The sequence below is a fragment of the Indicator indicator genome, chromosome 31, assembly GCF_027791375.1.
Source record: "Indicator indicator isolate 239-I01 chromosome 31, UM_Iind_1.1, whole genome shotgun sequence".
NCBI lineage: Eukaryota > Metazoa > Chordata > Aves > Piciformes > Indicatoridae > Indicator > Indicator indicator.
In genome coordinates this window covers 12,504,503-12,532,315 of record NC_072040.1, presented here as the reverse complement: position 1 = coordinate 12,532,315, position 27,813 = coordinate 12,504,503, and the positions used below count along the sequence as shown (strand labels likewise).

Below are 27,813 nucleotides of genomic sequence, written 5' to 3'. Positions count from 1 at the left end.
TCACGCCAGAGCCAGGGCACACCAGGGGTCCTGCCGCACCGACGCCGTCACTTCGGCCGTGGAGCTCAGGCTGACTCCTGTGTACAGCCCATCCTGACCAGAATACTTCAGGCTGCTGCTTTCAGGACTGGTGCTCTCTCCTGGGCCAGACATCACGGAGGAGCTCGCCTGGAGAGGGAGGAAGAGCAGAGAGAGGTTTGGCTGAGAGGCTGAGCTTGGCGGTGGCAGCGGGAGGGAGGAGTTTTAGGCTGTACCTTTAAAATTTTCCACAGATCTTGGACAGAAAGTGGCAGAATGTAAAGAAATCACCATTGGGTGTAAAAAAAGGAAAATAATGAGAAGTTCTAAACAATCCCATTGGAGAGGTATTGACCATAAGTACATGAGGAGAAACTTCTGTAGAGTGAGGGTGCTGGAGCCCTGGAGCAGGCTGCCCAGGGGGATTGTGGAGTCTCCTTCTCTGGAGACTTTCCAAAGCCACCTGGATGCATAGCTGTGCAGACTACTCTGGGTGATCCTGCTCTGGCAGGGGGGTTGGACCTGATGATGGTCCCTTCCAACCTCCATACTGTGAGACTGTGATAAGAATTAGTCTGGTAAAAAATCCCTCTCTCTTTTGACTTCTTCGCCCTGGGAGATACTAACTTTGTGCTCCTGCTGGCTTCTGATGACCTTGGCTGCATTGTTTTGGCTAAGTCTAACAAAATAACTCTCTGCTCTTTTGTCCCTTTGTGTCCAAGGAGGGTAGGGGGAGGCAGGGAGGGAGAAGCTATTAGGTCCCCTGGGTTTTGGCCGGGGGGGGGGGTCTTGTGCTGTTTGTTGATTGCCAATACCTGCAAATATTGCTAATATTGTCTATTTTGTGCGTATTCTTTGCATTTCATTGTTTTGCTTGTAAATACAGCTTCATTTGCTTCCAACTGGGCTGGTCTGGCAAATTTAATATTGGGGGGGAATTTTCAACCAACCACAGGGAGCGAGGCAGGCTGAGGACACAGCCCACACTGCAGGGCTCTCTGGAAAACCAGGGGTTGCCCTCTGCTTGTCCCTGTGCCTCAGAATCTTGGCACTGGGAAAAAGGGCTCAGGGTCAGCTTGCTCATTCAGCCCTGATGAGGGGAGTGATATCTGCAGTTGGAGATCAGCACAGGGTTATCTTCACAGCAAGGTGGAGAAGAAGGTGCCTGGTGTGCAGACAATCCTGGCAGCTAACCCTGGTGAGGAAGGCAACCTCTGTGTGTGTGTGAGTGCATGTGTGTGTCTGTCTGTCTCTGTGTGTGTGTGTCCCACTGTCCCCTCCTGAAGGGACACAGATGCCAACACTAGAAGTGTGAAGTGCAGGTGGTGGCACCTGCAGTTTTGCTTCCCCAGTGAGATACATCCCAGCTGTCCAACAGCAGATGGGAATCAGCCACCTTTGGCTTCCTCAGACCTCGAAATGCCTAAAATCATTCCTTGCCCCTCAAACTGCATCACAGTAAGACTGGCCAGTAAAGGAGGTCATAGCCTCATAGAACAGCCCTTTAAGCTCATCCAGTCCAACCATTCTCTAGCTCTACCTAAGCGGGGGCTAAGCCATGGCCCTCAGCACCACATCTCTGCCCCTTTGAAACACCTCCAGGGATGGGGATTCAACCACCTCCCTGGGCAGCCTGCTCTGTCTATCTGAGTCTGCTTTAAAGCTCTGGAGAACTGAAGGGCAAAATTGAATTTTGCTGTTCTCTAAGCTACAACCTTCATTGCCCTTCCTGCAGTGGTGATCTTTTCATCTCAAGTGGAGAAACACCACATCTTTGTACCAGGAGCCTTTTTGATCCCTCACCTACAAGACCACAGGCAGGGGAACCCTGGTAAGCACGAAGCTGCACCTTTAAACAGCACTGGAACCAGTCCATGGTATTTTTAGTAGAGGAATGGAGAGTTAAAAGACAAAGAAATGATCATTTTTTTTCCCATGAGGCTGGGCAGATCCACTGAAGAGGAAAAATTCACAGTGCCAGACAGAGAAGGGGGCAATGTTTTCACCTGATAAAGGAAATGTTTAAGAGCTGACTTCATGCAAAATTCACTCTTGGATCTGTCAGCTTTAAAACCTTAATTTGCTTGTTAATGAATAGTCCTCAGATGAGAGTTCTTAAAATGAAAAGAAGGGGGAAAAAAATACCAAAAGGCTATCCTAAGCTGCAACTGCAGAAGCTTCCTGCCTGCTGTTGGAGTGAAAGGTGAACATATTGAATCATTTGACAAGAGCAGAGCTCCTGGCCTGTTGGAGCCATGCCAGCCTTGCTGTCCTCACCTAGGAAAAGCTTCAGTTAGTCAAAGGAACATTCCCAGCAGTGCTCTGCAGGATGCTTCTTGCCATCCTTAACCCAGGGATTTGAAGAGACCTTCAGAAGGAGACCCTCCCTGCCAGCAGTCACTTTTCTCTGCAGCAACCTGCACTCCAAGATTCCCTTTAGCTGTTACTGCAATGGTTGATTGCTGCTATTCTTCCACCCAGTCATCAACCAGGGTCCCAGCTCCATCACAGATTGCATTGGGTTGGAAGGACCCTCAAAGGGCATCTTGTCCAACCCCCCTGCACTCAGCAGGGACACCTCCAGCTAGAGCAGGCTGCTCAGGGCCACATCAAGGTTGATCTTGAATGTCTCCAGGGATGGGGCCTCAACCACAGCCTTGGACAACCTGTTCCAGTATTTCACAACCCTCATCGTGCAGAACTTCCTCCTGATGTCCAACCTAACTCTGCCCTGCTCCAGTTTCAAACCATTGCCCCTGGTCCTATCCCCACAGCCCCTTATGAACAGTCCCTCCCCAGCCTTCCTGTAGGTGACCTTCAGGTACTGAAATGCAGCTCTAAGGACACTCTGGAGCCTTCCCTTCTCCAGGCTGAACAGTCCCAGTCACCACCCAGAAATGGATGTCCCCCAAAACCAGCCATAATAGCTCTAATCCTAAGGAAGACATTTAGCCCTCTCTCAAAGACACAATTTTCAATCAGCAACAACAAATTTCCGTAGCTGCTTCCCAGTGACTGTGGATGGAGAATTACACAGACTCCCAGAATGGTAGGGGTTGGAGCCTCTGTTCCAGGAAGGACCTGGAGGTGCTGGAAGGTGTCCAGAGAAGAGCCACAAACATAACAGAGGGCTGGAGCTGCTCTGCTCTGGAGACAGCCTGAGAGAGTTGGGGTTGTGCAGGCTGGAGAGGAGAAGGCTCTGAGAAGACCTTCTTGTGGCCTTCCAGGATCTGAAGGGGGCTCCAAGAAAGCTGGGGAGGGACTTCTGAGGGTGTCAGGGAGTGACAGGAGTTTGGGGAATGGAACAAAGCTTGAAGTGGAAGATTCAGGCTGGATGTAAGGAAGAAGTTCTTCCCCATGAGAGTGGTGAGAGCCTGGAATGGGTTGTCCAGGGAGGTGGCTGGGTCCCCATCCCTGGAGTTGTTTAAGGCCAGGCTGGATGTGGCTGTGAGCAACCTGCTGTGGTGTGAGGTGTCCCTGCCCATGGCAGGGGGTTGGAACTGGCTGATGCTTGAGGGGCCTTCCAGCCCTGACAGTTCTGTGAGTCTATGATGACCTCTGGAGATCATTGAGCCAAACCCCCCTGCCAAGGCAAGGCTCACCTAGGGAGGGCAAGGTCACCTAAACAAGTCAGGGTCACCTAAATTCAATGAGGCAGGCTTGACACCATCTTTTGGGTCTGCCTTTGGTCTTGCATCACCTTAATTTTTTTTTTTTTCAGAAAAATATTTTTCGTGTTTCTAATAGATCCAACAGCCTCCTGTTGAGACAGAAGCCATCCTTCTGTCTTCTTCCTGAGTCCCCCCACTGCCTCCTGCCTTCTGCCTGAGTCCCCCCACAGTGGAAGGAGGGTTTCAGTTAGAGCTGAGCAGTGTTTGCTCAACCTGAGCTAAAAATACCAGGAGCTGCTTTGAAAGGTTCCCATTTGCCCATATTTGCCACTGCTGTTCCGGTAGGCAAATCTCTTATCACTGCCTGCTTTTTGCCAGGCCTGGAAAGTTTAATTCCCCCTTTTCCTGACTCAGCCCTACCAAAGGTGGGGTGCAGGGACCTGTGGCTTCCACATGGGGTTATCAACTGTCCCTCCCTCAGGCACCCCAGGAGGGAGGACGTGGGAGCATGTCCTGTTTGAAGGCTGCCCATCCCTGCCTGACCAAGGGCAGAGCCTGGCTCCATTCAGCCAGGGTGGGCAGGACCTGGGCAGGACCTGGGCAGGACAGCCAGGCCTGGAAACCACACCCTGGGAGTGCCATGACAAATCCAGGCAGCAAAGGCAGCTCCCAAAGTGAGGCATGGAAAACAAACTGCAGCTGGTGAAAAGGACACAGCTGAATTATGCCCCTGAGCCCCCCTGCCTCTGCCCCTGACCCCCCCTGCCTCTGCCCCTGAGCCCCCCTGCCTCTGCCCTGACCCCCCCCTGCCTCTGCCCTGACCTCCCCTGCCTCTACCCCTGAGCCCCCTGCCTCTGGCCTGCCTTCTCCTGCTCTAGGGGATGAGAGATGCCAGAGGTAGTGTTAGTTGTTGGAGGACTCTTGTCAGCTGGGGTAAATAAGCTGAGCAATGCTGCAGCAGTCAGTGAGCTCTTCTAGCTCCCCCCAGCTGCATCCATGGATAGAATGGTTGTGGATTTATTTTTATGGCTGCAGGCTGCTAATAGGATAGATCAGCTTCCTGAGGAAAGAATGAACCAGGTCCACTGGGAAGAGCTTGCCTCCCAAACAGACAGGGGAGGGTTGGCTTTGTATCTGCAGAAGTGCTTTTTACACTCAGCAGCAGGAGCAGGGTAGGTTGTCTGGATTGGAGGTGGCTTTTCTGCAGAGGACCTGCCCAGCACATTCACACCAAGAGCTTAGCCAGAGCCCCATAGGGACACAGGCAACCTACACCATACCCAAAGATGCTGTTAGCAACCTGGGGCCCAATTCATCCCAAGTAAAGCTGTCCCAGATCAAACCCAAGCTGCTCAGCCTGTGCTGGCCAGCACCAGGGGAACAGCACTAGGGGAACAGCACCAGGGGAACAGCACCAGGGTCTCTGGGCTGAAAGACTCCTGCTCTACTCCACCCACTCCTTCCTGCACCAAGTGCCCCCACAGAGAGCAAGGAGAGACACTGCCCCCCCCAGCCTGAGCCCACACCTCTGCAGCCCAGAGGCAAAAGCTCTGCGCAAGCAGTTGTGCTAACAGCTGTAGGGAGTGGCCAAGGACCTTGATCCAGACCTTTGCTCTATCAGCCAGACCTTTGCTCCATCCACCTCACAGCTTCAGAATGCTCCATCAATTTTGGACACTACCCAGAGTCTGCAGGAAGCTGAGCCTCAGCAGACATCTATTGCTCTCCAGGTAGCCTGGCTTAGCTTTGCTGCACCTAAATGCAAACCATGGCCAGATGAAACACACTTGCCAGAGCTTCTTTAAAGTGCTGTAGCAAACTGTGGTGTCCTTAATTCTCCAGCCTCAGCCTCCCTGCACTGTCACTCCTCACTTTCTCCCAGCACTGTCACTCCCTGGTTCCTAAAGAGCAAATCTTGACACTGCAAAAGCACAGGTTGGGGTTTTTTTCTTAATGTAGTCTCTTAGTCTGTAAAATTGTCATTTCTGGCCAGTCTGATTGATCCTTTAGTTTATGTTGCAGAGGGGAGTAGGGAGGTGATTCTCCCCCTCTACTCGACTCTGGTGAGACCCCACCTGGAGCACTGAGTCCAGTTCTGGAGCCCCTAGTACAGGAAGGATCTGGAGGGGCTGGAAGGTGTCCAGAGAAGGGCCATGAGGATGAGCAGAGGGCTGGAGCTGCTCTGCTCTGGAGACAGACTGAGAGAGTTGGGGTTGTGCAGGCTGGAGAGGAGAAGGCTCCCAGGAGACCTTCTTGTGGCCTCCCAGTACCTGAAGGGGGCTCCAAGAAAGCTGGGGAGGGACTTTTGAGGGTGTCAGGGAGTGATAGGACTGGGGGGAATGGAGCAAAAGTAGAAGTGGGGAGATTTAGATTGGATGTTAGGAAGAAATTCTTCCCCATGAGGGTGGTGAGAGACTGGCACAGGTTGCCCAGGGAGGTGGTGGAAGCCTCATCCCTGAAGGTTTTTGCAGCCAGGCTGGATGTGGCTGTGAGCAACCTGCTGTAGTGTGAGGTGTCCCTGCCCATGGCAGGGGGTTGGAACTGGCTGAGCCTTGAGGTCCCTTCCAGCCCTGACAATCCTATGTGTAAGCTCACAGCTCTTCTGCTCTCCCCTTTGTGCCGCAGCAACATAAATCTGAGGTTAATACTTCATCAGTTTCCTAAGGGAGGCAACTTCCAGCGTGGCTGAGGAAAGCTGATGACCCAAGGGCTGCCAAGGGCTGCATGAGTAATTAGCTTTATTGCTTTGGCAATGAAGCAAACCCAAGGCAAAGGTGTCCACATGCATATAGAAGTGTTGGGTAGAACCAACAACACTCTTTGCTGTTGTTTTCCCCCCACTGAAACAACATCAAAAAAAGAAAAGCTGGGTGGCTATGTTGTTGTGTTTCATGCAAAATGCAATTCTCTCTTTTGGAGCAAAGAAAATAAAGAGACTGAATGTATGAAACTGAGTGGGGAGAAGAGAGCAACATCCCAGTTTGTCCACTGAAGAGATCAGGAGATCAGGAGAAGACTTCAACTCTGTTATCAGATCTCCCAGCACCATGCCCTGACTACCAAACTATTTGGTATTTCAGGTTGCCATGTTCCTCAGTGCCTCCTGTTGATCTTATTCCACCTGGTTTAGATAAATATTTACTCATACCAGGACTGAGGCACTGTGTCCCCATTTTCCAGGTGAAAGTCCTACCAACCATGCTGGTGAGCCTTTCTCATGGCAACTCTCTCCTAACAGCTATGAAATTATCCACTGCCACCTGAAACCTTATGATCTGAAGGACCTTCAGCCACTTGAGTCTCTGTCATGTAAGTGGGTAGGAGATTTTTTCCTAAGAGGTTGAGTCTCTGTACTGTATGGAGACTGCTTCCACCATAGCCTGCATGGATGTCCTACCAATCTGCTGCCTAAAAATGAGCCAAGAACACCACCTCTAACCACCTCAGGAACTCTTCTGAAAACAACAGGAAGCAAATGCAGGATGAGCTATTCAGAAAATTCAGCCCAGGTTGTCAGGCACTGGGGGGGACAGAATTACCATGCCCAGGCCATTTCAGGCAGCTCCCTCACTTCCCACCCTACAGCACTGAAGAGCCAGCCCTGAGCCACCTTGAGAAGCAAGGTGAAGCTCCAAGAGAAGCAAGTGGCAGTTTTACCTACAAGCCAACTGTCCTAAGTTACTCTGTAGTGTGGTTATGATCCTTTAGAGCAAGCTCCAAAGGGAGCAGCAGAGCCTTCTGAAAGAGCTCTCCTGGTGCTCTGAGTCTTTACTGACATCAGCCCTGGCCCGAGGAGCCTCCATGTCCTGCCATAAAAAGCAGATTTTACAGCAGTTTTCATACTGCCTTTTATCCTAATAAGGGAATGAAGTCTTGCTGGTAACCACAGGAGCTGGAGCCCCTGCGTGGAAGTGGTTGGGTGTGCACTGCAGACCTCTGCTTAGCAGCTTCTCCTGCACAGCTTTTGCATCAAAGGCAGAGCAGGTATGGATGCAGATGCAGGCTGGCTGAAGCCTTCCCATCTTCTTTTTATGGGGATGTTAAGGCAACTTCATCTCTCAGGCAGCTGGACCTGTTCCATGGTAGTGAGAGAGGACACCAGCAGTACTTACACTGCTGAGGGGAACAGAAATAGACCGAAATCCTAGATCCAGATGTGAATTTGGCAAACAGGCCTGTTAGGATGGGACAAGGAAACCTCTCCCCTGCAAGCACTTGTACAGTTTGGGGAGGTTTGAAATCAACCTTGCATCCACAGCAATCCATTAATCATCTCTGTTCAATGTCTAAACTTAGCTGGAACATGAAATCAGTATCCAAGGTTCTCCAAGCTGGCATCATGTAAAAGTCCCTTCCTGAAAGGGAAGATCTCAAAGGCACTGCCAAGAGCAATTGCTGCCCTTCCCTTTTTCCTGCCCTCCCCTCTTTATTTCCTTTCAGAAGAGATAAAGCAAGGTAGGGCAAAAAGTGAGGTTTACTGACACACAGGAATTCTGCTGAGTTTGGTTGCCATTAGGTTTCTGCATAACTGGGAACTCTTTTGGCAGCCTCCCCCGCTCCAAGGCATAATAAATTGCTTTTGTACCAGTAAAGGAATTCATTTTCTCTCTTTCCTTCAGCAACAACATTGCTGCAAATTTCAGACAACAGTTTCTAAAACGTCATCAGATTTTTCTGCCTAATGTCACTTTGGCGTTTTTCCCCTCTTCACAGAATAAAGGCTGGAGAAGGGAAAACAGAGGAAAACAAAAACAAGTTGCCATGCTGGTTGTGTAAGACACAGGGACCCAGCCAGGTTTGCTCTTCCAGCAGGTGCCTGTGTCTCAGCAAGGTCACCAGCACTGCTGGCAGGAATTGATCCCCTTCTAGTTCAAGTGACCAGAGGTTACAGAGCACAAGAGGGACATGGAACTCTTGGAGTGGGTCCAGAGGAGGCCACATAGATGATCAGAGGGCTGAAGAACCTGCCCTGTGGGGACAGGCTGAGAGAGTTGGGGCTGTTCAGCCTGGAGAAGAGAAGGCTCTGGGGAGATCTTAGAGCAGCCTTCCAGTAGCTGAAGGGAGGCTCCAGGACAGCTGGGGAGGGACTGTTTTGAGGGGCATGTAGCAACAGGACAAGGGGCAGTGTTTGGAAGCTGGAAGAGGAGAGATGGAGGCTGGAGATTAGGAAGAAATTCTTTAGAGTGAGGGTGGTGAGACACTGGCACAGGTTGCCCAGGGAGGCTGTGGCTGCCTCCTCCCTGGAGCTGTTTAAGGCCAGACTGGATGAGGCCTTGAGCAAGCTGGGCTGGTGGGAGGTGTCCCTGCCCATGGCAGGGGGTTGGGACTGGATGAGCTTTGAGGTCCCTTCCAACCTAAACCACTCTATGATTCATTCATCTGACATTGCCCAGAGAAGTTTGTTCTCCTTGTGCAACACCATAGCCTGTTCTCAACATAACTCCTCAGGCTAGCAATGCTCAACTCAGAAAAGACAACAAGTCAAGGAGAAGAAGAGTGCCTCTGCCTCAGTGGGTGACCAGATTGCAGGCTGCTGCTCTCTCAAACACTGGCATCCCTTCACTCCTGACAGCTTCAGTGGCCCTTACAACAGCTCAGCCTCTCCCATAGGATTGAAGCCCAACAGAAATTCTTTCCCTTCCTTTGCAGGCAGTGATCCTGTTCCCAGATGATGTCTGGGCCATCAGGGGCCTGAAGAGACACTGCTTTCTGCTTTTAACATTCAGTCTCCCTTGTTGTCATCCCGTTGACCTGCTGATGCTTGGGCAAAGCCAGGAGCCTAAGGGCCATACCCAGGAGGTGTCCTGACAGCTGCTCCCCTGCAAATCCCATCCTCATTTACATGCTTATGTGGCTGGGGGGAGCCAGGGGGGTGCCTGCATGCCTGCTCACTGCTGCAGTCTCATCTCTTCAGCACATTTCACAGCCTCTCTCCACCACTTTGTCTCACTGAGGTTTTTTCACAGTATGCAGTTTGCAGGTGCTTTGCATATCTGATCGAGCCCTGGTGGGGAAAAGGCTGCACAGATGGCACTGTGCTGCATACAAGGGGACGGATTTCCCCAGCCCTTCTGCCTGAACTGCTATGGAAAAGCCAGGGAGAACTGATATCCCGGCACTGGGGAATCCCTTCCTTTGCGTAATTAAGAGCAGTCCCAGGGGCCCTGGTTGTTGCTCTTAGCTGCTCACAGCTCTCATGAACTGTGCTCCCAACCTGCTCTTCTGCAGCACCCACACAACTCCACCTGCCCAAATCACAGTACAAAAGGTACTATCAAAATGATAAGATAAAGATTAATGTCAGGTTCAATGGGTTGTCCTAGGGAGGGAGGCTACAGGAAGGAGGGCAAGCAAGAAGGGAAGAGCCCAGGGAAGGGGGATGTCATCTGGATGACCTCTCCTGGATACATTGAGACTGGAGATGAGGAAGAAAATCTTTAGAGTGAGGGTGGGGAGACACTGGCACAGGTTGCCCAGGGAGGCTGTGGTTGCCTCCTCCCTGGAGCTGTTCAAGGCCAGGCTGGATGAGGCCTTGAGCAGGCTGGGCTGGTGGGAGGTGTCCCTGCCCATGGCAGGGGGTTGGAACTGGATGAACTTTGAGGTCCTTTCCAACCCAAACCATGATTCTATGATTCCTTGCCCCAGCAGCACATGGCTGCACTGCCTCCAGCCTGCACTGCAACCTGAGCTGGGATGGTACCTCCATTCTAGAACTGCCAGGACAGTCCTTGGGGTAGATGGGGCTGCTTAAGGGCAATGCAAGGAAAATTGAAGGAATATTTGGACGCATTTTCCCCTTTACAAATATAAGGGGAGAGCCTAAAGCAATGCACAGCTGTTCCCTGGGGAGAGCCTGCCTGGAAGGCAGTAACTGTTGGCTTTTTGATTGGTGTTTCTCTTTTATTTTCTGCTGTGATCTGTTTATTTTATTGGGCTGACAGGGTTTTCTCATGTCAAAGACAAGCCCCTTTCATAATCTCCTTGTCCTGGCAGCATCCAAACCCCAAAACCAGTGCCTCTGAAACTGGGTGGCCCTGTCAGTCCCTGAACAATCGCTTTGTGCAATGAAACTTTGTAGGTCAGGAATTAAACTCTTGAAAGGAATTTGGATGTGGGAAGGCCAAGACATATTGAAAAATAGTTACTATAAACAATGTCTTCTTCTTTATTATTATTATTATTAATAAAGGAATGGAGGAGAAAGCCACATTAGGAAAGCTTTTCAAAGATGTGATGTGGCAGATTAAAGGATACAGAAGGCCCAGGGAGTGAGTGTGGATATGGATAGCCAAGGGGTTAGGAATTAATCTGCACTAAGCTTCACAGCTTTAGCAGCAGTGTTTGTTATCACACACCCTAACCAAATGAGGAAAGGAAGTGTGCAATGGTTTGATGGAAAATAAGGATCAAAACTAAAGCAGGGGATGATCAGTGCTCCTCCGGTGCTCCTCTAGAGCTCAGTGCTGCCAGATGCTGAGAGTCTGGCCCATGAAGAGCTTCATGCAAGGAAGAGGGCTGCATGCCCCAGACTGGTTCCAGCTGGGTCTGGATCAGGGTTTAGCACATGTCTCAGTTTGGAAGAATCTTAGAATAGTCCAGACTGGAAGGGACCTCCACAGCTCATCCAGTCCAACCTCCCCACAGTCAGCAGGGACATCCCCAACTAGCTCAGGTTGCCCAGAGCCTTGTTGAGCCTCACCTCCCAGGAATGGAGCCCCAACCACCTCCCTGGGCAACCTGTTCCAGTGTTCCACCACCTTCATAGTGAAGAACTTCTTCCTGATATCCAACCTCAATCTGCTCTTCTCTAGTTTGAAGCCATTGCCCCTGGTCCTATCCCTGCAGCCCTTTGCAAACAGTCTCTCTGCAGCCTTCCTGTAGCTCCCTTCAGGTACTGGCAGGCTGCTATTAGGTCTCCCTGGAGCCTTCTCTTCTCCAGGCTGAACAGCCCCAACTCCCTCAGCCTGACCCCATAGCAGAGATGCTCCAATCCCCTTATCATTTTCACGGCCTCCTCTGGACCCTCTCCATCAGGTCCATGTCCTGCATGCTTCCCTCCATCTAGCTCTGTTGAACAGCTTCTGGAACACCTGGGAGCAGCAGTGCCTTGCATGAGAAATTCTTATCAGACCATGTCAGGAAAGAAAAGGGGCACACACGTGATTGTTTCTTGAGGGAATAAACTGGGCATGATTCTGTGATTCTATGATTGATTCTGTGATTCTATGATTCTGTGATTCTGTGATTCTATGATTCCTTAATTCTATGATTCTATAATTCTGTGATTCTGTCATTCTAAGATTCTATGATTCTGTGATTCTATGATTCTGTGATTTTATGGTATTACAATTCTATGATTCTGTCATTCAATGATTCTATGATTCTATAATTCTATGATTCTATGATTCTATAATTCTATGATTCTATGATTCTATGATTCTGTGATTCTGTGATTCCATGATTCTGTGATTCTACGATTCTGTGATTCTATGATTCTATGATTCTGTGATTCTATGATTCTGTGATTCTGCGATTCTGTGATTCTGCGATTCTGTGATTCTGTGATTCTATGATTCTGTGATTCTATGATTGTATGATTCTGTGATTCTATGATTCTGTGATTCTATGATTGTATGATTCTGTGATTCTATGATTCTGTGATTCTATGATTCTGTGATTCTATGATTCTGTGATTCTGTGATTCTGTGATTCTGTGATTCTATGATTCTATGATTCTGTGATTCTGTGATTCTGTGATTCTGTGATTCTGTGATTCTGTGATTCTGTGATTCTGTGATTCTGTGATTCTGTGATTCTGTGATTCTATGATTCTGTGATTCTATGATTCTGTGATTCTGTGATTCTATGATTCTGTGATTCTGTGATTCTATGATTCTGTGATTCTGTGATTCTGTGATTCTGTGATTCTATGATTCTGTGATTCTGTGATTCTATGATTCTGTGATTCTGTGATTCTGTGATTCTGTGATTCTATGATTCTGTGATTCTGTGATTCTGTGATTCTGTGATTCTGTGATTCTGTGATTCTGTGATTCTATGATTCTGTGATTCTGTGATTCTGTGATTCTGTGATTCTATGATTCTGTGATTCTATGATTCTATGATTCTGTGATTCTATGATTGTATGATTCTGTGATTCTGTGATTCTGTGATTCTGTGATTCTGTGATTCTATGATTCTATGATTCTGTGATTCTGTGATTCTGTGATTCTGTGATTCTGTGATTCTATGATTCTGTGATTCTATGATTCTATGTTTCTGTGATTCTGTGATTCTGTGATTCTGTGATTCTGTGATTCTGTGATTCTGTGATTCTGTGATTCTATGATTCTGTGATTCTGTGATTCTGTGATTCTATGATTCTATGATTCTGTGATTCTGTGATTCTATGATTCTGTGATTCTGTGATTCTGTGATTCTGTGATTCTATGATTCTGTGATTCCATGATTCTGTGATTCTGTGATTCTGTGATTCTGTGATTCTATGATTCTATGATTCTATGTTTCTGTGATTCTGTGATTCTATGATTCTGTGATTCTGTGATTTTATGATTCTGTGATTCTATGATTCTATGATTCTGTGATTCTGTGATTCTGTGATTCTATGATTCTGTGATTCTATGATTCTGTGATTCTGTGATTCTATGATTCTGTGATTCTATGATTCTATGATTCTATGATTCTGTGATTCTGTGATTCTGTGATTCTATGATTCTGTGATTCTATGATTCTGTGATTCTGTGATTCTGTGATTCTGTGATTCTATGATTCTGTGATTCTATGATTCTATGATTCTGTGATTCTGTGATTCTATGATTCTGTGATTCTATGATTCTATGATTCTGTGATTCTGTGATTCTGTGATTCTGTGATTCTATGATTCTGTGATTCTATGATTCTGTGATTCTGTGATTCTGTGATTCTGTGATTCTGTGATTCTATGATTCTATGATTCTATGATTCTGTGATTCTGTGATTCTGTGATTCTGTGATTCTATGATTCTATGATTCTGTGATTTTATGATTCTATGATTCTGTGATTTTATGATTCTGTGATTCTGTGATTCTATGATTCTGTGATTCTATGATTCTATGATTCTGTGATTCTGTGATTCTATGATTCTGTGATTCTATGATTCTGTGATTCTGTGATTCTGTGATTCTATGATTCTATGATTCTATGATGCTGTGATTCTATGATTCTGTGATTCTATGATTCTATGATTCTGTGATTCTATGATTCTATGATTCTGTGATTCTGTGATTCTATGATTCTGTGATTCTATGATTCTGTGATTCTGTGATTCTGTGATTCTGTGATTCTGTGATTCTGTGATTCTATGATTCTATGATTCTGTGATTCTATGATTCTGTGATTCTGTGATTCTGTGATTCTGTGATTCTATGATTCTATGATTCTGTGATTCTGTGATTCTATGATTCTGTGATTCTATGATTCTATGATTCTGTGATTCTGTGATTCTATGATTCTGTGATTCTATGATTCTATGATTCTGTGATTCTGTGATTCTATGATTCTGTGATTCTATGATTCTGTGATTCTGTGATTCTGTGATTCTGTGATTCTATGATTCTATGATTCTGTGATTCTGTGATTCTGTGATTCTGTGATTCTATGATTCTATGATTCTGTGATTTTATGATTCTATGATTCTGTGATTTTATGATTCTGTGATTCTGTGATTCTATGATTCTGTGATTCTATGATTCTGTGATTCTATGATTCTGTGATTCTGTGATTCTATGATTCTATGATTCTATGATGCTGTGATTCTATGATTCTGTGATTCTACGATTCTGTGATTCTGTGATTCTATGATTCTGTGATTCTATGATTCTCTGATTCCATGACTCTCTGACTCTCTGATCTATTGCCTTTGCTCCACCAGAAAAAACCTTTGAAATGGAACAACCTGGACATTTCCAACCCTGGGAGGTTAAGCTGTGGTTAACTTTACCATAAAAATGATACAGATCTTAGCCAAGAGGCTGGCAAAGTGCTTCAGCTGGCCCTGCTGTTTAACAGCTCTCTGTAATATTCTCCAGAAAAAAAAACACAAAAACCTCTCGTTCCAGGATCAGCTAACAAAACTGCAAAGTTTGTTTAGATTATTGTTCTGCTAGATAAGATAAAGGCAGTGATAACACTGCAGAGTGCTCAGCCTGAGGGCTGAGGGCTCGGGCCGGCAGCTTACCCCAGAGGCTGCGGTCGGCGCGCTGGGGGAAGAGGTTTTGCTGCAGTCGTCTGAGTTAGTAGAGGAGGTGGATGTTGGAGTCATAGGAACTGCAGTCGTGCTGTTACCTGGAAGATCAGGGACTGCTATGAAAAAATATTTTCCAGACATGGAAAATAACAACAACAAAAAAAACCCCAGCAAACCACCAAAACCACAACCTCTTGCAGCTCGGTTATCTTTTTATACTTACCAGAGCATGCCTTTGACTTATTTATGTTCTTAGGTTTTCGCTTCCTGGTCTGAATTCCTTCTTTTTTCATAGCAAGAGGTCGAGGAACCTGGGAGGGGGGAATAAAAATTTTATTTCCACACCAATCACAGAGTTGTAGCAGCAAAAATCAAAGCACACTGCAAAAGCAGCTGGAATCAACATGCCTGCCTCGTGAGTCAGCTTTTCTGGTGTCACCAAAGCAATGCTGCATTTCAGGTGGGCAAAGCAATGGGGTTGTTCTGAGGGGGGGGTTTAGCTGAATAAAGAAAGGAAGGAGGTTTTTTTGTGTTTTTTCCTGATGTGAAGTAGGGAGTTTTTCCGACAGCTCAGACAGTCAACAAACAGCAGAGTTTTAGGAAAAACCCAGCATGATTTGGCCATGTGAAAGTAAAGGGCACTGGGTGTAGTTCATCCCTGAGTCCTTGTTCCAGTCACAGGCTCACAGGATGTCAGGGGTTGGAAGGGACCCCCAACAATTATCAACTCCAACCCCCTGCCAGAGCAGGACCATAGAATCCAGCACAGGTCACACAGGAACACATCCAGACAGGGCTGGAAAGGCTCCACAGAAGGAGACTCCACAATCCCCCGGGGCAGCCTGCTCCAGGGCTCTGGGACCCTCACAGTGAAGAAGTTCCTCCTCATGGTGAGGTGGAACCTCCTGTGCTGGAGTTTCCATCCATTGCCCCTTGGTCTGTCCCAGGGTGCAGCTGAGCAGAGCCTGTCCCCTCCCTCCTGACCCCCAGCCCTCAGCTATTGATAGACATTGATCAGATCCCTCTCAGCCTTCTCTCCAGACTAACCAGCCCCAGGGCTCTCCTCATAAGGCAGTGCTCCAGTCTTTTCAGCATCCTTGGAGCCCTCCCTTGGACTCTCTCCAGCAGATCCCTGTCCCTCCTGAACTGGGAAGCCCAGAACTGGATGCAATATTCCAGGTGAGGTCTCACCAGGGCAGAGTAGAGAGGGAGAAGAACCTCCCTGGCTCTGCTGGACACACTCCTCTGAATGCACCCCAGGACCCCATTGGCCTTCTTGGCCCCCAGGGCACATTGCTGTCCCATGGGAACTTGTTATCCACCAGCATTCCCAGGTCCTTCTCCTTGGGGCTGCTCTCCAGCAGATCACCTCCTAGCCTGTACTGCTGCAGTTTATTCTTCCTTCCCAGGTGCAGGACTCTGCACTTCTCCTTGTTGAGCCTCATTATGTTCCTCTCTGCCCAGCTCTCAGTCTGTCCAAGTCCCTGAATGGGGTCTCAGCCAGTGAGGAATCATCTCCTCTGGCTGATCTTGGAAAGCAAAGAAGCTTATGAGAGGGCAAAATACTCTTCTCCCTGTGGATCAGCTGTGCCAATAGGTGTCTTAGGACAGAATCTTTAGGCCACAATCCACTTAGTATCTGTTCTTGAGAGCAGCTCTGCCTGTGATGCAGCTTTGTAGTGTTCAAATTTACACACATAGGGAAAAATGTGCTCAAAAATCAGCTTTGTGTTCTGTGTCAGAACAATGATTTTCAGACTGCAGAAAATACTGCCCCAAAATGCATTTGAACTCCATGACAACAGGAATTTGAGGAAAGAAAATTCAACCAAGTGCTTACTAGCAGTATGATGTTTAAACCTGGATTATAATTTACCTTTTTTGCTTGAGGAGCAGCCCAAGCCCCTAATACTCTTGTTCCTCAAGCACTTGTGCTTGACTGCAACTTAACTCACAGGGGCTCAACAGGGCTCTGGGCAGCCTGATCTAGTTGAGGATGTCCCTGCTGACTGCAGAAGGGTTGGACTGGATGACCTTTAGGGATCCTTTCCAACCCAGGTGATTCTAAGAGGCTCCAAGCCTGTCCCAGAACAGACTCCCTCACATCCAGGACAGAGCTGTTTTCTTCCTCTGTTATTGCCTAGCAAAGGCTGCAGTCATATTGGAAGTTTTGCTGGCATAGCTCTGGCTTGAGTTCCATTTAGATTTTGCTGGCACAACTCTGTCTGCCCCAGAAAAGCTGTCACATTACAGCTCTAAGGGTTTGACAGCTGAAGAGCCAGAAAAGCTCTGCCCCTCCTCCAGAGGTGACTTCTATGTTGTGAGAGCTACAGCAGCAAACACATAAATTGTCTAAAGCCCACCTTGCTAAAAGGGTGTCACCATTTTTCTAGTGGCACACATTCTGAGGGTCATTTTATACATTTTGCTGATAATTTTTAACTCTGTGATCTAAACTGGGAGACAAGACTAACATGGCCCCAATTTGAGGGAGACCCCCCAGACCAGCCAGGGGCCTGGCAGTTGGGAGGACCACCCCTTCCCCAGGGCAGCATCAGAGCTGGCAGGGAACCTGCCTTGGCCAAGCAGCCACTCATAGAATCACAGAATTGTCAGGGCTGGAAGGGACCTCAAGGTTCAGCCAGTTCCAACCCCCTGCCATGGGCAGGGACACCTCACACTACAGCAGGCTGGCCAGAGCCACACCCAGCCTGGCTGCAAAAACCTCCAGGGATGAGGCTTCCACCACCTCCCTGGGCAACCTCTGCCAGTCTCTCACTACCCTCCTGGGGAAGAACTTTCTCCTAACATCCTATCTCAATCTCCCCACTTCTAGTTTTGCTCCATTCCCACTCAGTCCTATCACTCCCTGACACCCTCCAAAGTCCCTCCCCAGCTTTCCTGTAGCCCCCTTCAGATCCTGGAAGGCCACAAGAAGGTCTCCTTGGAGCCGCCTTCTCTCCAGACTGCACAACCCCAACTCTCTCAGGCTGTCTCCAGAGCAGAGCAGCTCCAGCCCTCTGCTCCTCCTCGTGGCCCTTCTCTGGACACCTTCCAGCACCTCCAGATCCTTCCTGGAACAGAGGCTCCAGAACTGGACACAGAGCTCCAGGTGGGGTCTCAGCAGAGTGGAGCAGAGGGGCAGAATCCCCTCCCTGGCCCTGCTGGCCACACTTCTCCTGCTGCAGCCCAGGCTCTGCTTGGCTCTCTGGGCTGCAAGTGCTCACTGCTGGCTCCTGTTGAGCTTCTCCTCCACCAGCATCCCCAAGGCCTTTTCTTCACTTACCCCATGGAGCTTCATGTAGAGGCCACAGGCGTTGCAGACAGGCTCCCCCTCCGCGTTCCTGCGCCACAGGGTGGTGGTCGTGGTGTGGCAGTTGGCACAGGACAGACCCAGCCGCCGGGACGAGGGCTAAGGGCAAGCACAGGCGTGAGCAGCAGGCAGGAGCAAGGCTTTTGTCTTTATGGGTTATAAAAAGTGCTTCAGCACACAGCAGGGATGGCAGAAGGGGGGTTGGTATCATCTATCAGCAACACCCCAGAATTAAAATGTGGTTATCCTTATGTCAGTGACTGATTGTCCTTATTTCAGTCACTGATTGTCCTTATGTCAGTGACTGATTGTCCTTATTTCAGTGACTGATTGTCTGTAAGTCAGTGAATGTAAAGTTGGCATGAAGAGGCACTGTGAGTTTGCCACTACAGGTAGTTGTGGCAGAGGCAAAATGCATATTTGGGAGCTGCTGACCCAGAGACCTCTGTTCATGTCACCAGGCACTGGCTCTTCCTCCAGCAGGAAACATCTCCACTACAGCTCCATCCAGCTAAGAAAGAATATCCCTCTTATGCCACCACTCTAGCCAGTCCAACACTCTCTGCCCTCTGTGGTGGGCAAAGAGGCAGCTCTGAACCTGCCACCAGTTCTCACAACTCATTGGAAGAAGCTTTAACTGCCTACCCTCCGTGGCATCATGGCTGGGGAAAACATCCCTGGCCACCCAAGGGCAGCACACACCACACTCTGCAAAATGCTCTTTTTATCATCTCTCATTTTTAACTTGCATGAGAACCAAGGAGCCCTGGGAGCATGTTTGGCAGAGCAGAGCTTCCCCCCCCCCAACACCCACCCAGCAGAAAAGCTGGTGGGTGACAAGATCCCCCACTGCAAACAAGCCATTTATGACAGTCTTCCGTGGAGTTTGGAGCCAAGATGAAGCAACCTGGTATCAGAAATAAGCACAGGGCCCAGAGCTTTATGGCTGCAGGCTGTATATCATAAGTGAAGGCAGTCCTCATAAACATGTGAAATGAAGGTGAATGGGTTATAAAAGTCCCTGCAACAAGTGATCTCTTTTACGTTCATCACCAGCAAAGAATTCCAGCCCCACCATAAATCCAGCCTCTTTCAAAGTATCACATTGTCAAACCCAGAGAAACCCACCCATTAAAAACTCCGTGCCTGGCTCTGTGTCTGGCAGCAGAGCTAAGTCTGCACAGAGAAGCCAGGTTCAGAGGGTTGCTTTAATCTGATTCTGCCTATAAAGTGCCCACACAACTGAAATTACCAACTTCAGGGTGCAGTGCCCTTCCCCTTGAATCATTTACTGCTGGGTTGTTAGATGTAACTCAGTCACCTTTGATACCACAGAGCTGCTTGCCACTTGGGAAACCCATAAAAACCTTTGGAGAGTGGAGAATATTCCAGAGCAGTAACCCTGTTTCTTGGGGTTTATCTGAGTTTCTCTAGCAGTAAAACAGAGCTCAGAATCTGCTCCCCATTAAGTAGGAATTTTGCAACTTTCAATCAGTAATCCATTATTAATTTCACAGCAAAAAAAAACCAAACAAACAAACAAACAAAAAAAAACAACAACAAACCAACAACCAAACTCCAACCAACAGCCAAGTGTGATATAGGCTGAAGTACACACAGATGCTTTTTAATCTTAAGAATCCAGGTCTGATGAAAACTACCATTTGTGACCTTGTCAATATAAAGCTCTGCACAGTGCCCAGACTGCAGCCCTCGATTCAACGTGAGTGTTACACAGACTGGGGAAAAAAAAAACGAAGCTGGGTTTAGCACATACACTTCATTTTCTTTCTTTGTAAGTGAAATGCTGTCAGGATTTCACTCTCTTAAATTGTTCTTTGTTTTTTTTCTCTCCCTGTGCAGCCTGCTATCAATCTTCCTATATTTTATTTCGATAACTTTTTGCTCGTTCCTGTATCTAAACAAAGAGGGGAGGTTTGGGGGCATGTTTGGAAGCTAAAAGGACTTTTCTGCTGCAGGAATTTTATCAGAAACTCCAGGGCAATCTAAACATGTTTAGCATTTTCAAAACATTGTCCCTTCTCACCTACATATTTCCAACTCTATGAGCAGCCAGTCATGGCTGATTTATAGCCATGGCTGGGGTGCTGGTTGGGATTGTTACACAGAGGCTTTCCAAATTATTTCACTGCTGTGTCAGGCTGAAATCAGGCTGCAGCCTGACTGGTTTAGTCTCCTCACCCCCACCCCTCCTTCAAAAAAAAACAGAAAGACAACACAGAAATGCCAAGGCTGGGTATCACCGACTTCAAATCTGCCTTGGCTCGGGGATGGCACAGCCAGTCGAGCCCTGACAAGCCCTGGTTTTCATTTGGAACAACATCCTGTGGCATGAAGTTTAGTGGACCACCAGCTAGAAATAAAAGGGGCACCCAGCAGTAACTGACCCCTGCCTAGAAGCTGAATTAACTCTTTGGCTGAAAGCAAGGTCTTGAAGCAGAAGAGGGGCTGGCCCTGGAGCTCACACTGCCTGCTCCGACCATCGCATGCTGAGTTTTTGCTTTCCCCTGTTCCCTTTGGGGCAGTAAATACAAAGGGTTGTGAAATAAAGAAGGGGATGTGTTTTAAGGCTAGGAAAACAGACATGGAGCGCAGCAGCTGGTGTGATTGAAAGGAGCTTGCAAGGCTGATGGGTTTGATACGCTGTCTCCATACACAAGGGTCCAAACATCAGCTGGGATTATACCGGTGTGATTTATTGTGGCTCCCTAACAGCCACAACTGCAGAACCTATTCTTTCTCTCTGCTGACCTCCACCCAGGTCTGCTAAACAGAATGTGCAGTTCCCACTTGTTAAATTTTCTCCTTGCCTATTCACAGTGCCAGCCTGAGTTATAAACAGGGGTTCTGGTTTGTACTATTTACTTCCCCCCACCCCTTAGTTTTAGGAGTGTATTTTTAGAAAAATTGCTGCTCATTTCTTAGGAGTGAAGCAAAACAAAGGCTATTATCATTGTTTAAACAATTGGTTTTCTTTGAATTATATACAAAACTTGCTTACATTCCCAAGGATCGAGCTCTCAGCAAACAAAGCAGGTCTGGAGAAATTCCTAACTCTCTGAACAAATACTTTCCAACCTTGATTATTTTGATTTTTTTTTTCTCTTGGAAACGTTTGACATCAGCAGCATTAATTTCTTCCAAGCTGCTGATGCCCCCTAATTTCTTCCAAGCTGCTGATGCCCCCTCAGCCACAATGTCCATCAGCTCAAAAAGCCAGGAGGACCCAAGCTGGGTATGTTTGGCTCACTGAGGGCAGAGATTTTACCAGCGTAGGAGCCAGAAGTGGGCCCCAAAGGGCTGCAGTCACCCCTGTCATCCCTCATCGGGACCACTGTGGCATACCTAGCCAGAAGCCCCACTTGGGTTTTGCAGCCGGGAGGCTCAGCAGGCTAACTCAGCTGCTTGCCCTCCCTGTCCTTATGCTCTGCTTGGCGACAAAGTCCTTGCCCCAGCTTTCCCCTGGCTAGCGCTGACCAGGGGGACTCCTGTCACACATCCCCCCTCCTCCATCCCCACTCACCACTCTCTTCTGGGGCTTGATGAGGGGCCTGCTGAGCCCGTTCATTTTGGTGTAGAGCCCGCAGGCGTTGCACAGGTAGTTGCCGGTGCCGTCCCGTCTCCACAGAGGGGTCTGGATGGAGCCGCAGTTGACGCACTCCCGGCTCTCGGACAGGTCCTCCAACAGCTCTGGGGGGCAGAAGCAGAGGGGACAGGCGGTGGGACACAGCGGCAGGCAGGCGTGGAACCCCGCTGCTCCGGCCCCGGGCGAGCAGACGACCAAGGAACCGAGAGCAGCCCTCAGACCGCAGCTCCCGGCAGCGGCCGCGGCCAGGCGCCGACTTGTTACTAAATCATCTTTTTTAATTATTATTTTTGCTTAATTTATCCACATTTATCAGGGTCTGCCGCTCCCGGTGCAACCTTCGCGTTATGAAGCGGAGCAGGGCCGAGCCGCCCCGGCCGGGCTGGGGGGCACCGGGCGCCCCTGGGGCAGCGGAATTTGGCCCTTAGGAGCTCTGCCTGGAGCCGTGCGGGGCCCGCCCGAGGGGTGAAAGCCCCGTGGGGAGGACAGGGAAGTGCACTCGATTTTGGAGGGGAGCAAGGGGTAGTTCGGTCCAAAAGGAGCTGGAGCACAGGGATGGGATGTGAGGAGCTCTGGCTGTGCCCAGTATCCCCCCGAGCCGAGGCCGGGCAAGGAGATTTTACCCCAACTCTCATTTTAAATGCTTCAAAAAACAGTAAAAACTGCCAGTTTAGAGACAGCGTTTGAGAGTCTGGTGTGCCAAGGCAGAGAGAGGGAGAGACCGCTTCACCTCGGCTATTTGGTTAAACTGGTAGGAAATGGAGGAAATGGGAAAATATGCAGTGTGCTGCCTTCTGCTCTCATAACTACTATGGATAAAAGAAAAAAATAAAGGAAAAAAGAAAATAAAAGAAAAAGAGGGGGGGATCTAACTGCACGGCAAGAGAAAAAATATAGAGAGAAGTCAATGATAAAAGCAAACTCCTTCACCAATGTGATTCCTTCTGTTCTTGTTCTGACTCACTGCTCTGTATTTTAGGGGGAACGATAAATACAAAGGGGAAGAAATAATTAGGGAGGAGAAAAAATAAATATGGAGGGAGGAAAATAAATAGGAATTTTACCCTATAATAATAGAATATAAATAGAGGTGTCTGGCTTTCTGCAGCAGCTTTCGAGCTGAGCATGGGAAGGCTGTTTCAGGATCATAGCTTGGCCCCAGATTTTTTTCGATCCCTTCATCCCCTCCGCTACCTGTCTCCATTCATCACTGGGTTGTTCTTTTACGTTTTGCTTAACAGCTCCAGGCTGTAAAGCGAAAGAGCTTGTAAACGTCAGGCAGCTTTGGAGACAGGGCTGCGGTGACAGAGTGGGCATTAAGCAGCGAACTAAACGGCCTCTTGGCCCGCACCCACCCAAATACATTTCTCTCCTTCCTTCGTTTGCGAATTATTGGGAGCTAAACAGGGCCGAGCACACAGCAGAGTCCAGAGAGCACAGTTCAACTGACGTTGTCAGTTTGCAGCTCTTAGCACATCGCTAAGATTTATTAATCTTTGCACTAAAAGCGTCACTGAAGACTGTAATCAGGAAAATGCTTAAGGCTTCAAGGACGCTGGGAGTTAAACAGTTATTTGTCTCACTTATTTACTTTATAACTTTACCTTCGTGCCTCAAAAAAAAAAAAAAAAATCTGGCATTTAGAAATATTTTTCCCCTCAGAGCAGGAGAAATATATTTACCTCCAAGGAAAGCAAAATAAAGTTTTAATTTTAGATGTTGTTTTAGTAACTCTACGAATAATTTTAAGACAGCTGTGTCAAACGCTCTAGTATTTTGCTTTTAAAAATATATCGCGGCAACAATTCGCAGTCCCTGACCGATTATCTGAACCGGGGCCACGAGTGGCTTCGGCTTTGCTGCTGCTGCTTCGCGATGTGACTGTCGCGGCACCCACCTTCCCCTCACCGAAACAACTCCCCCGGCACCCAACTTCTCCTCACCGAAACCAGTCTCCTGGCTCCCACCTTCCCCTCACTGAAACAATTTCCCTGGCACCCACCTTCCCCTCACCAAAACAACTCCCGTGGCACTCATCTTCCCTTCACGGAAACAAATCCCCTGGCACCCACCTTCCCTTCACCCTGCCCCTCCGGTTCTGGTGCATCCGGGGAAAGCCGAGGAAGCTGCCCCAGCCCCGCGGCTGCTCCCGCTGCCCCTTCCCAGCCGGACCGGTGCTCAGCGGCCCCGCAGGGAGCAGCTCCAGGGGCAAGCGAGAGATCCCTGAGAGCAAGGAAAGCTGCCGCGTCCCTTCCGGCTGGTTTGGCACTACCTGCCCCAGCCTTTCGCCGCCTCTCCTCTGTCCCTTCTCCCCTACCTCTCTCCTCTCCCTTCTGTAATTTTTCTACTCCAACTTTCTCCAGAATAAAAAAACAAATCAAAACAAACTAAAAAAGGGGGGGAAAAAAGCAAAACAAAAAGCCAACACACACAAAAGAAAAACTACAAACACACACAAAAAAAACCCCACCAAAAATCAACCCAAAACACAAACGAAAATACCCCCGCAAACAAAAAAATCCAACCAAACCAGAAAGCCCAGGATTTTATTTTCCTCATCGCTTAGTGTTATGGTGTAATTTTTGGAAACTGAATCGAAAAACTCAGCTTCGGTGTCACCCCAAGTCACAGCTTCCCGGCTTTGCTGTCTTTCTCCTACCACCACTACAACTGCGTCTTTTTCCCTGTCAGGTTATTAAGCACCCTTAAAATGCCCCAAATCTCCCGCGCGTCATCAAGAGGGAGCAGGGTGCACGCTCCTATGGGAAGGTGAAAAGCCTGCGAGTAATTTTCTGCAAGACTGCACTGAAAGAGAAAATTGCAGTGTATATAAAACAAACCTTCCCGGTGGGTAGTTTATGATTAAAGCAAACTCTGATCAAGTGTAGTTGTGTATGTGCGTATATTGTGTATACATACACATGTATACATAAATAAAACGATATGTAAATAAAAGTGCACAAAAATATACATCTCTACACGTACCCACACGCACCCCTCTTTATACATCTCTATTTATATATACATACATATATTCTAAATCTGAAGAGAGTGCCATAATCCTTAATCTCTCTACTTCTGACTGCACCATGGCAGCTCAGCCTCTGCTTCTACGATTTAATTTAACGACACCGAGAATTTCCTACATTTAAAATTAAATAATTAAATTATATATTTTTTAATTAAAAAAAAAATATATAAAGACTGGACAACTCCGAAGCGAAAGTAAAATTCCTGTCTGGAGATGCCGTATTTTAACCGCCGTTTATAAAATAGATTTCTCCTTCCTATCAGTGGTTTTGCTTTCCTGCTTTTCATGCTTAAAGAAGTAGTAAAGTGGTTTGGAGTTGAATTAACCCAAAATTAGTTGAGTTTTCAGTCCACGATACGCGAGAGATTAATTCGCAGCGAATTTGTCACCATTTGGTGGCCGAATTATCGCGTTTCGAGGAAACAGAATTGTATGGAATTGGGGAGCTTAAAAGCGAGGCTTTACGCCAGGAGATTCGATTCAGGACCGGCGGGTTTGCATCCCCCACCACCATACTCCGACCAACGACGCTTTCTGTGTGTGTTCCGTCCCGTCCGTCGTTCCCCCCCCCTCCCCGCCTCCCCAGCTCAACGACAGCCAACGGCCCCGGGAGCGCCGTCCTGCCCCCGGCACCGGACCCTCCCCACGCCGCCCAGCCAGCTAACCTCATGCCGGGGCAGCCCCTCCGTCGACTTCCCGCACCCCCCGGGGGCAGCCCCTGTGTGAGGCAGCGGCTCTGCCCTCCCCTACCCCAGCGTCCCCGGCGGCCGGTCCTACCTGCGCTGGGTGCCCGGACGGGGATGGGGGCAGCCCGGCCCTGCAGGCAGTGCAGCATGGAGTTCTCGAAAGGGGCCGTCGGCCAGGCGGGGGTGAGCTGCGGCCCCACGTAGGACGTGTAGGGCCCCGGGTAGGAGCCGTTGAGCGGCCGGGCCAAGGGGCTGTACTGGTCCCTGGCGCCCAGGCTGTTGCTGTAGGCGCCGGGCTCACGGGAGGCCCCGTTAGCCACCGGTGGGCTGGGAGAGTAGGGGAAACGGCCCGAGGGGTGCGAGCCTCCTCCGCTGCTGTACGAGGGGCTCTCCGCTCCCGGCTGGGACCAGACGGCGTGGCCGCCTCCCGGGTGGCTGGGCTGGGCCGCCCCGCTGCCCTGAAGGTACGGCAGCGTGGGCAGCATGGAGCCCACGCGGGTCGTGGGCACGTAGACGGGTGAGCTGGGCGTGGAGTGCATGAAGCTGCCCGGAGATCCGTCGTAGGGCGCGGGGCCCTGGGAGGCCGAGATGGCCAGGGTCTGGTACATCTCCTCGGGCTGCTCGGCGCCGAGCCCGCTCAGCCGTGGGCCGCGGCTGGACCAGATCAGCTTGTTCGCTTGGTCTAAATCCGCCAAGAGCACGATGTCTTCCCAGGTGGGCCGTCCGGAGGGGTGGGGGCCCCCGAAGTGCACGTAGGGGGCGAGCAGCGACCTGGCCTCGGCGACGGGCGGTGGGGCCGGCCGGTGGCTGCCGTCGGACTCCGGCAGTGGAGTCTCGGAGGAGCCGCGCTCGGGCCGGGAGCCGCCGGAGGAAGAGGAGGAGGAGGAGGGCGAAGGAGGAGACGGGCGCGGCTCCCTGGTCGCGAAGGGGCAGGAGGAACCGCCGGCGTCCACAGCGCACCGCTTCACCGCGCACCAGCCGGCGTCAGCCACGGCCATCCAGGTCCCTTCTAGCTGCTGGGTGTGGATGGGGAAGGGGAGGAGGGGAGGAGGAGGAGGAAAAGTGGAGGGGGGGTCCGCAGGGCAGGGCGGGGAAGGAGGACACAAAAGAGCAGGGGAGGGAGAGAAATAATGATAACAAAGTTAGCAAACAGGACAGCCAGTCTCCCTCCCTTAATGAGATTCATCAGGCCTTATCTGGACCCTCGGAGCGCTTAATCAGTCATGTCGCCTGGGCGCTGCTGTCCCTCACCCCCGGGGAATGGGAGCCGGCGGCCCAGGTCAACACGGGCTGGAAGCCGCCGGTCGCGCTGAGCTCCGCGGAGCACAGTCCCTGGGGGCTTCGTGCCCCGGCCCCGCTTCTCGTGGGACTGCTTCCCGAGCCCTCCGCACCTGGGGCTGCGGATCTGAACGCGAAGCACAACGAAGGGAAGGAGGATGGGGAGACGTGTAGGATGAGAGGGGAAGAGGGGCATTTTTCCCGGTCTGTGGCAAAGCCCCTTCCTTGGCGGCTGCCGCGGTAGTTACTATTATGGTTCTTTCAATGAATGAGTCATTTGACTCGGTTCCACCGAGAAAACAATTAGTAAGCCGATCCCTTTAAGGTTACTTCCCCAGAGAGCGATGTGAGCTTTTCCGCGCATCGCCTCGTTTGTTTGCTTATTTCCAGCCCAAGGTCACGGAAAGGAGGAGGAGGAGCAGGGAAAGAACCCGGGAGATGCACACGGGCCGGGACACGGGCCGGGCCGGGTGGGATATGCCCGGCGCAGGGGCCAGTGTTGGTTCTGGCTGGGGACTGCCCGCAGCCCCAGCACACATTCGCGGGGTGGCACCCATTCAGCAGCCAGCGCGGCCCCTGCCAAGAACGGTCACGTTCCGGAGCCGCCGGCATGAGAGAGGCCGGACAGACTGAAAGACAGACACAGAGGCCCCGCTGCCCAGGCCCTAGGAGAAGGGGCAGAAAGCGAAAGAGGACTCAAAGAGCTGACAGCAGGAGCGGCCAGCAAGGCTCCGCGCTCTCAGCACACCTCGGGGTTCTGCAGATAACCGCAGGCACATGAACACAGGACACACACATAGCCCCTCGCGGATAGGCACCGAATGGGTCTCTGTCTCATGCGAGATAACTGGGAGATAAGAGTCCGGCAGATAAGAGCTCCAGGCATCACCATCGGATGTTTGCCCACACAGCCTCTCTCGGGCTCTCCCGCTCAGGCGCAGCCGCCGCTGCCCTCCCGGAGCGGCCGAGGACAGAGAAGCAGGAACAGAGAGGAGCGGGGAGGGAAAACCGCGACGGGGCTGC

General features: G+C 49.7%; 1 protein-coding gene across 1 annotated transcript; it reads right to left on the bottom strand.

The window, feature by feature from the left end:
- Positions 1 to 26,510, bottom strand: GATA6 (GATA binding protein 6). The gene is made up of 6 exons (XM_054394707.1): positions 25,604 to 26,510; positions 21,733 to 21,899; positions 18,162 to 18,287; positions 15,099 to 15,186; positions 14,867 to 14,973; positions 1 to 168 (listed from the first exon to the last, which is right to left on the bottom strand). Exons 1-6 carry the CDS (start codon positions 26,508 to 26,510, stop codon positions 1 to 3), a joined length of 1,563 nt encoding a protein of 520 aa, XP_054250682.1.
- Between the last annotated feature and the right edge of the window lie 1,303 nt (positions 26,511 to 27,813).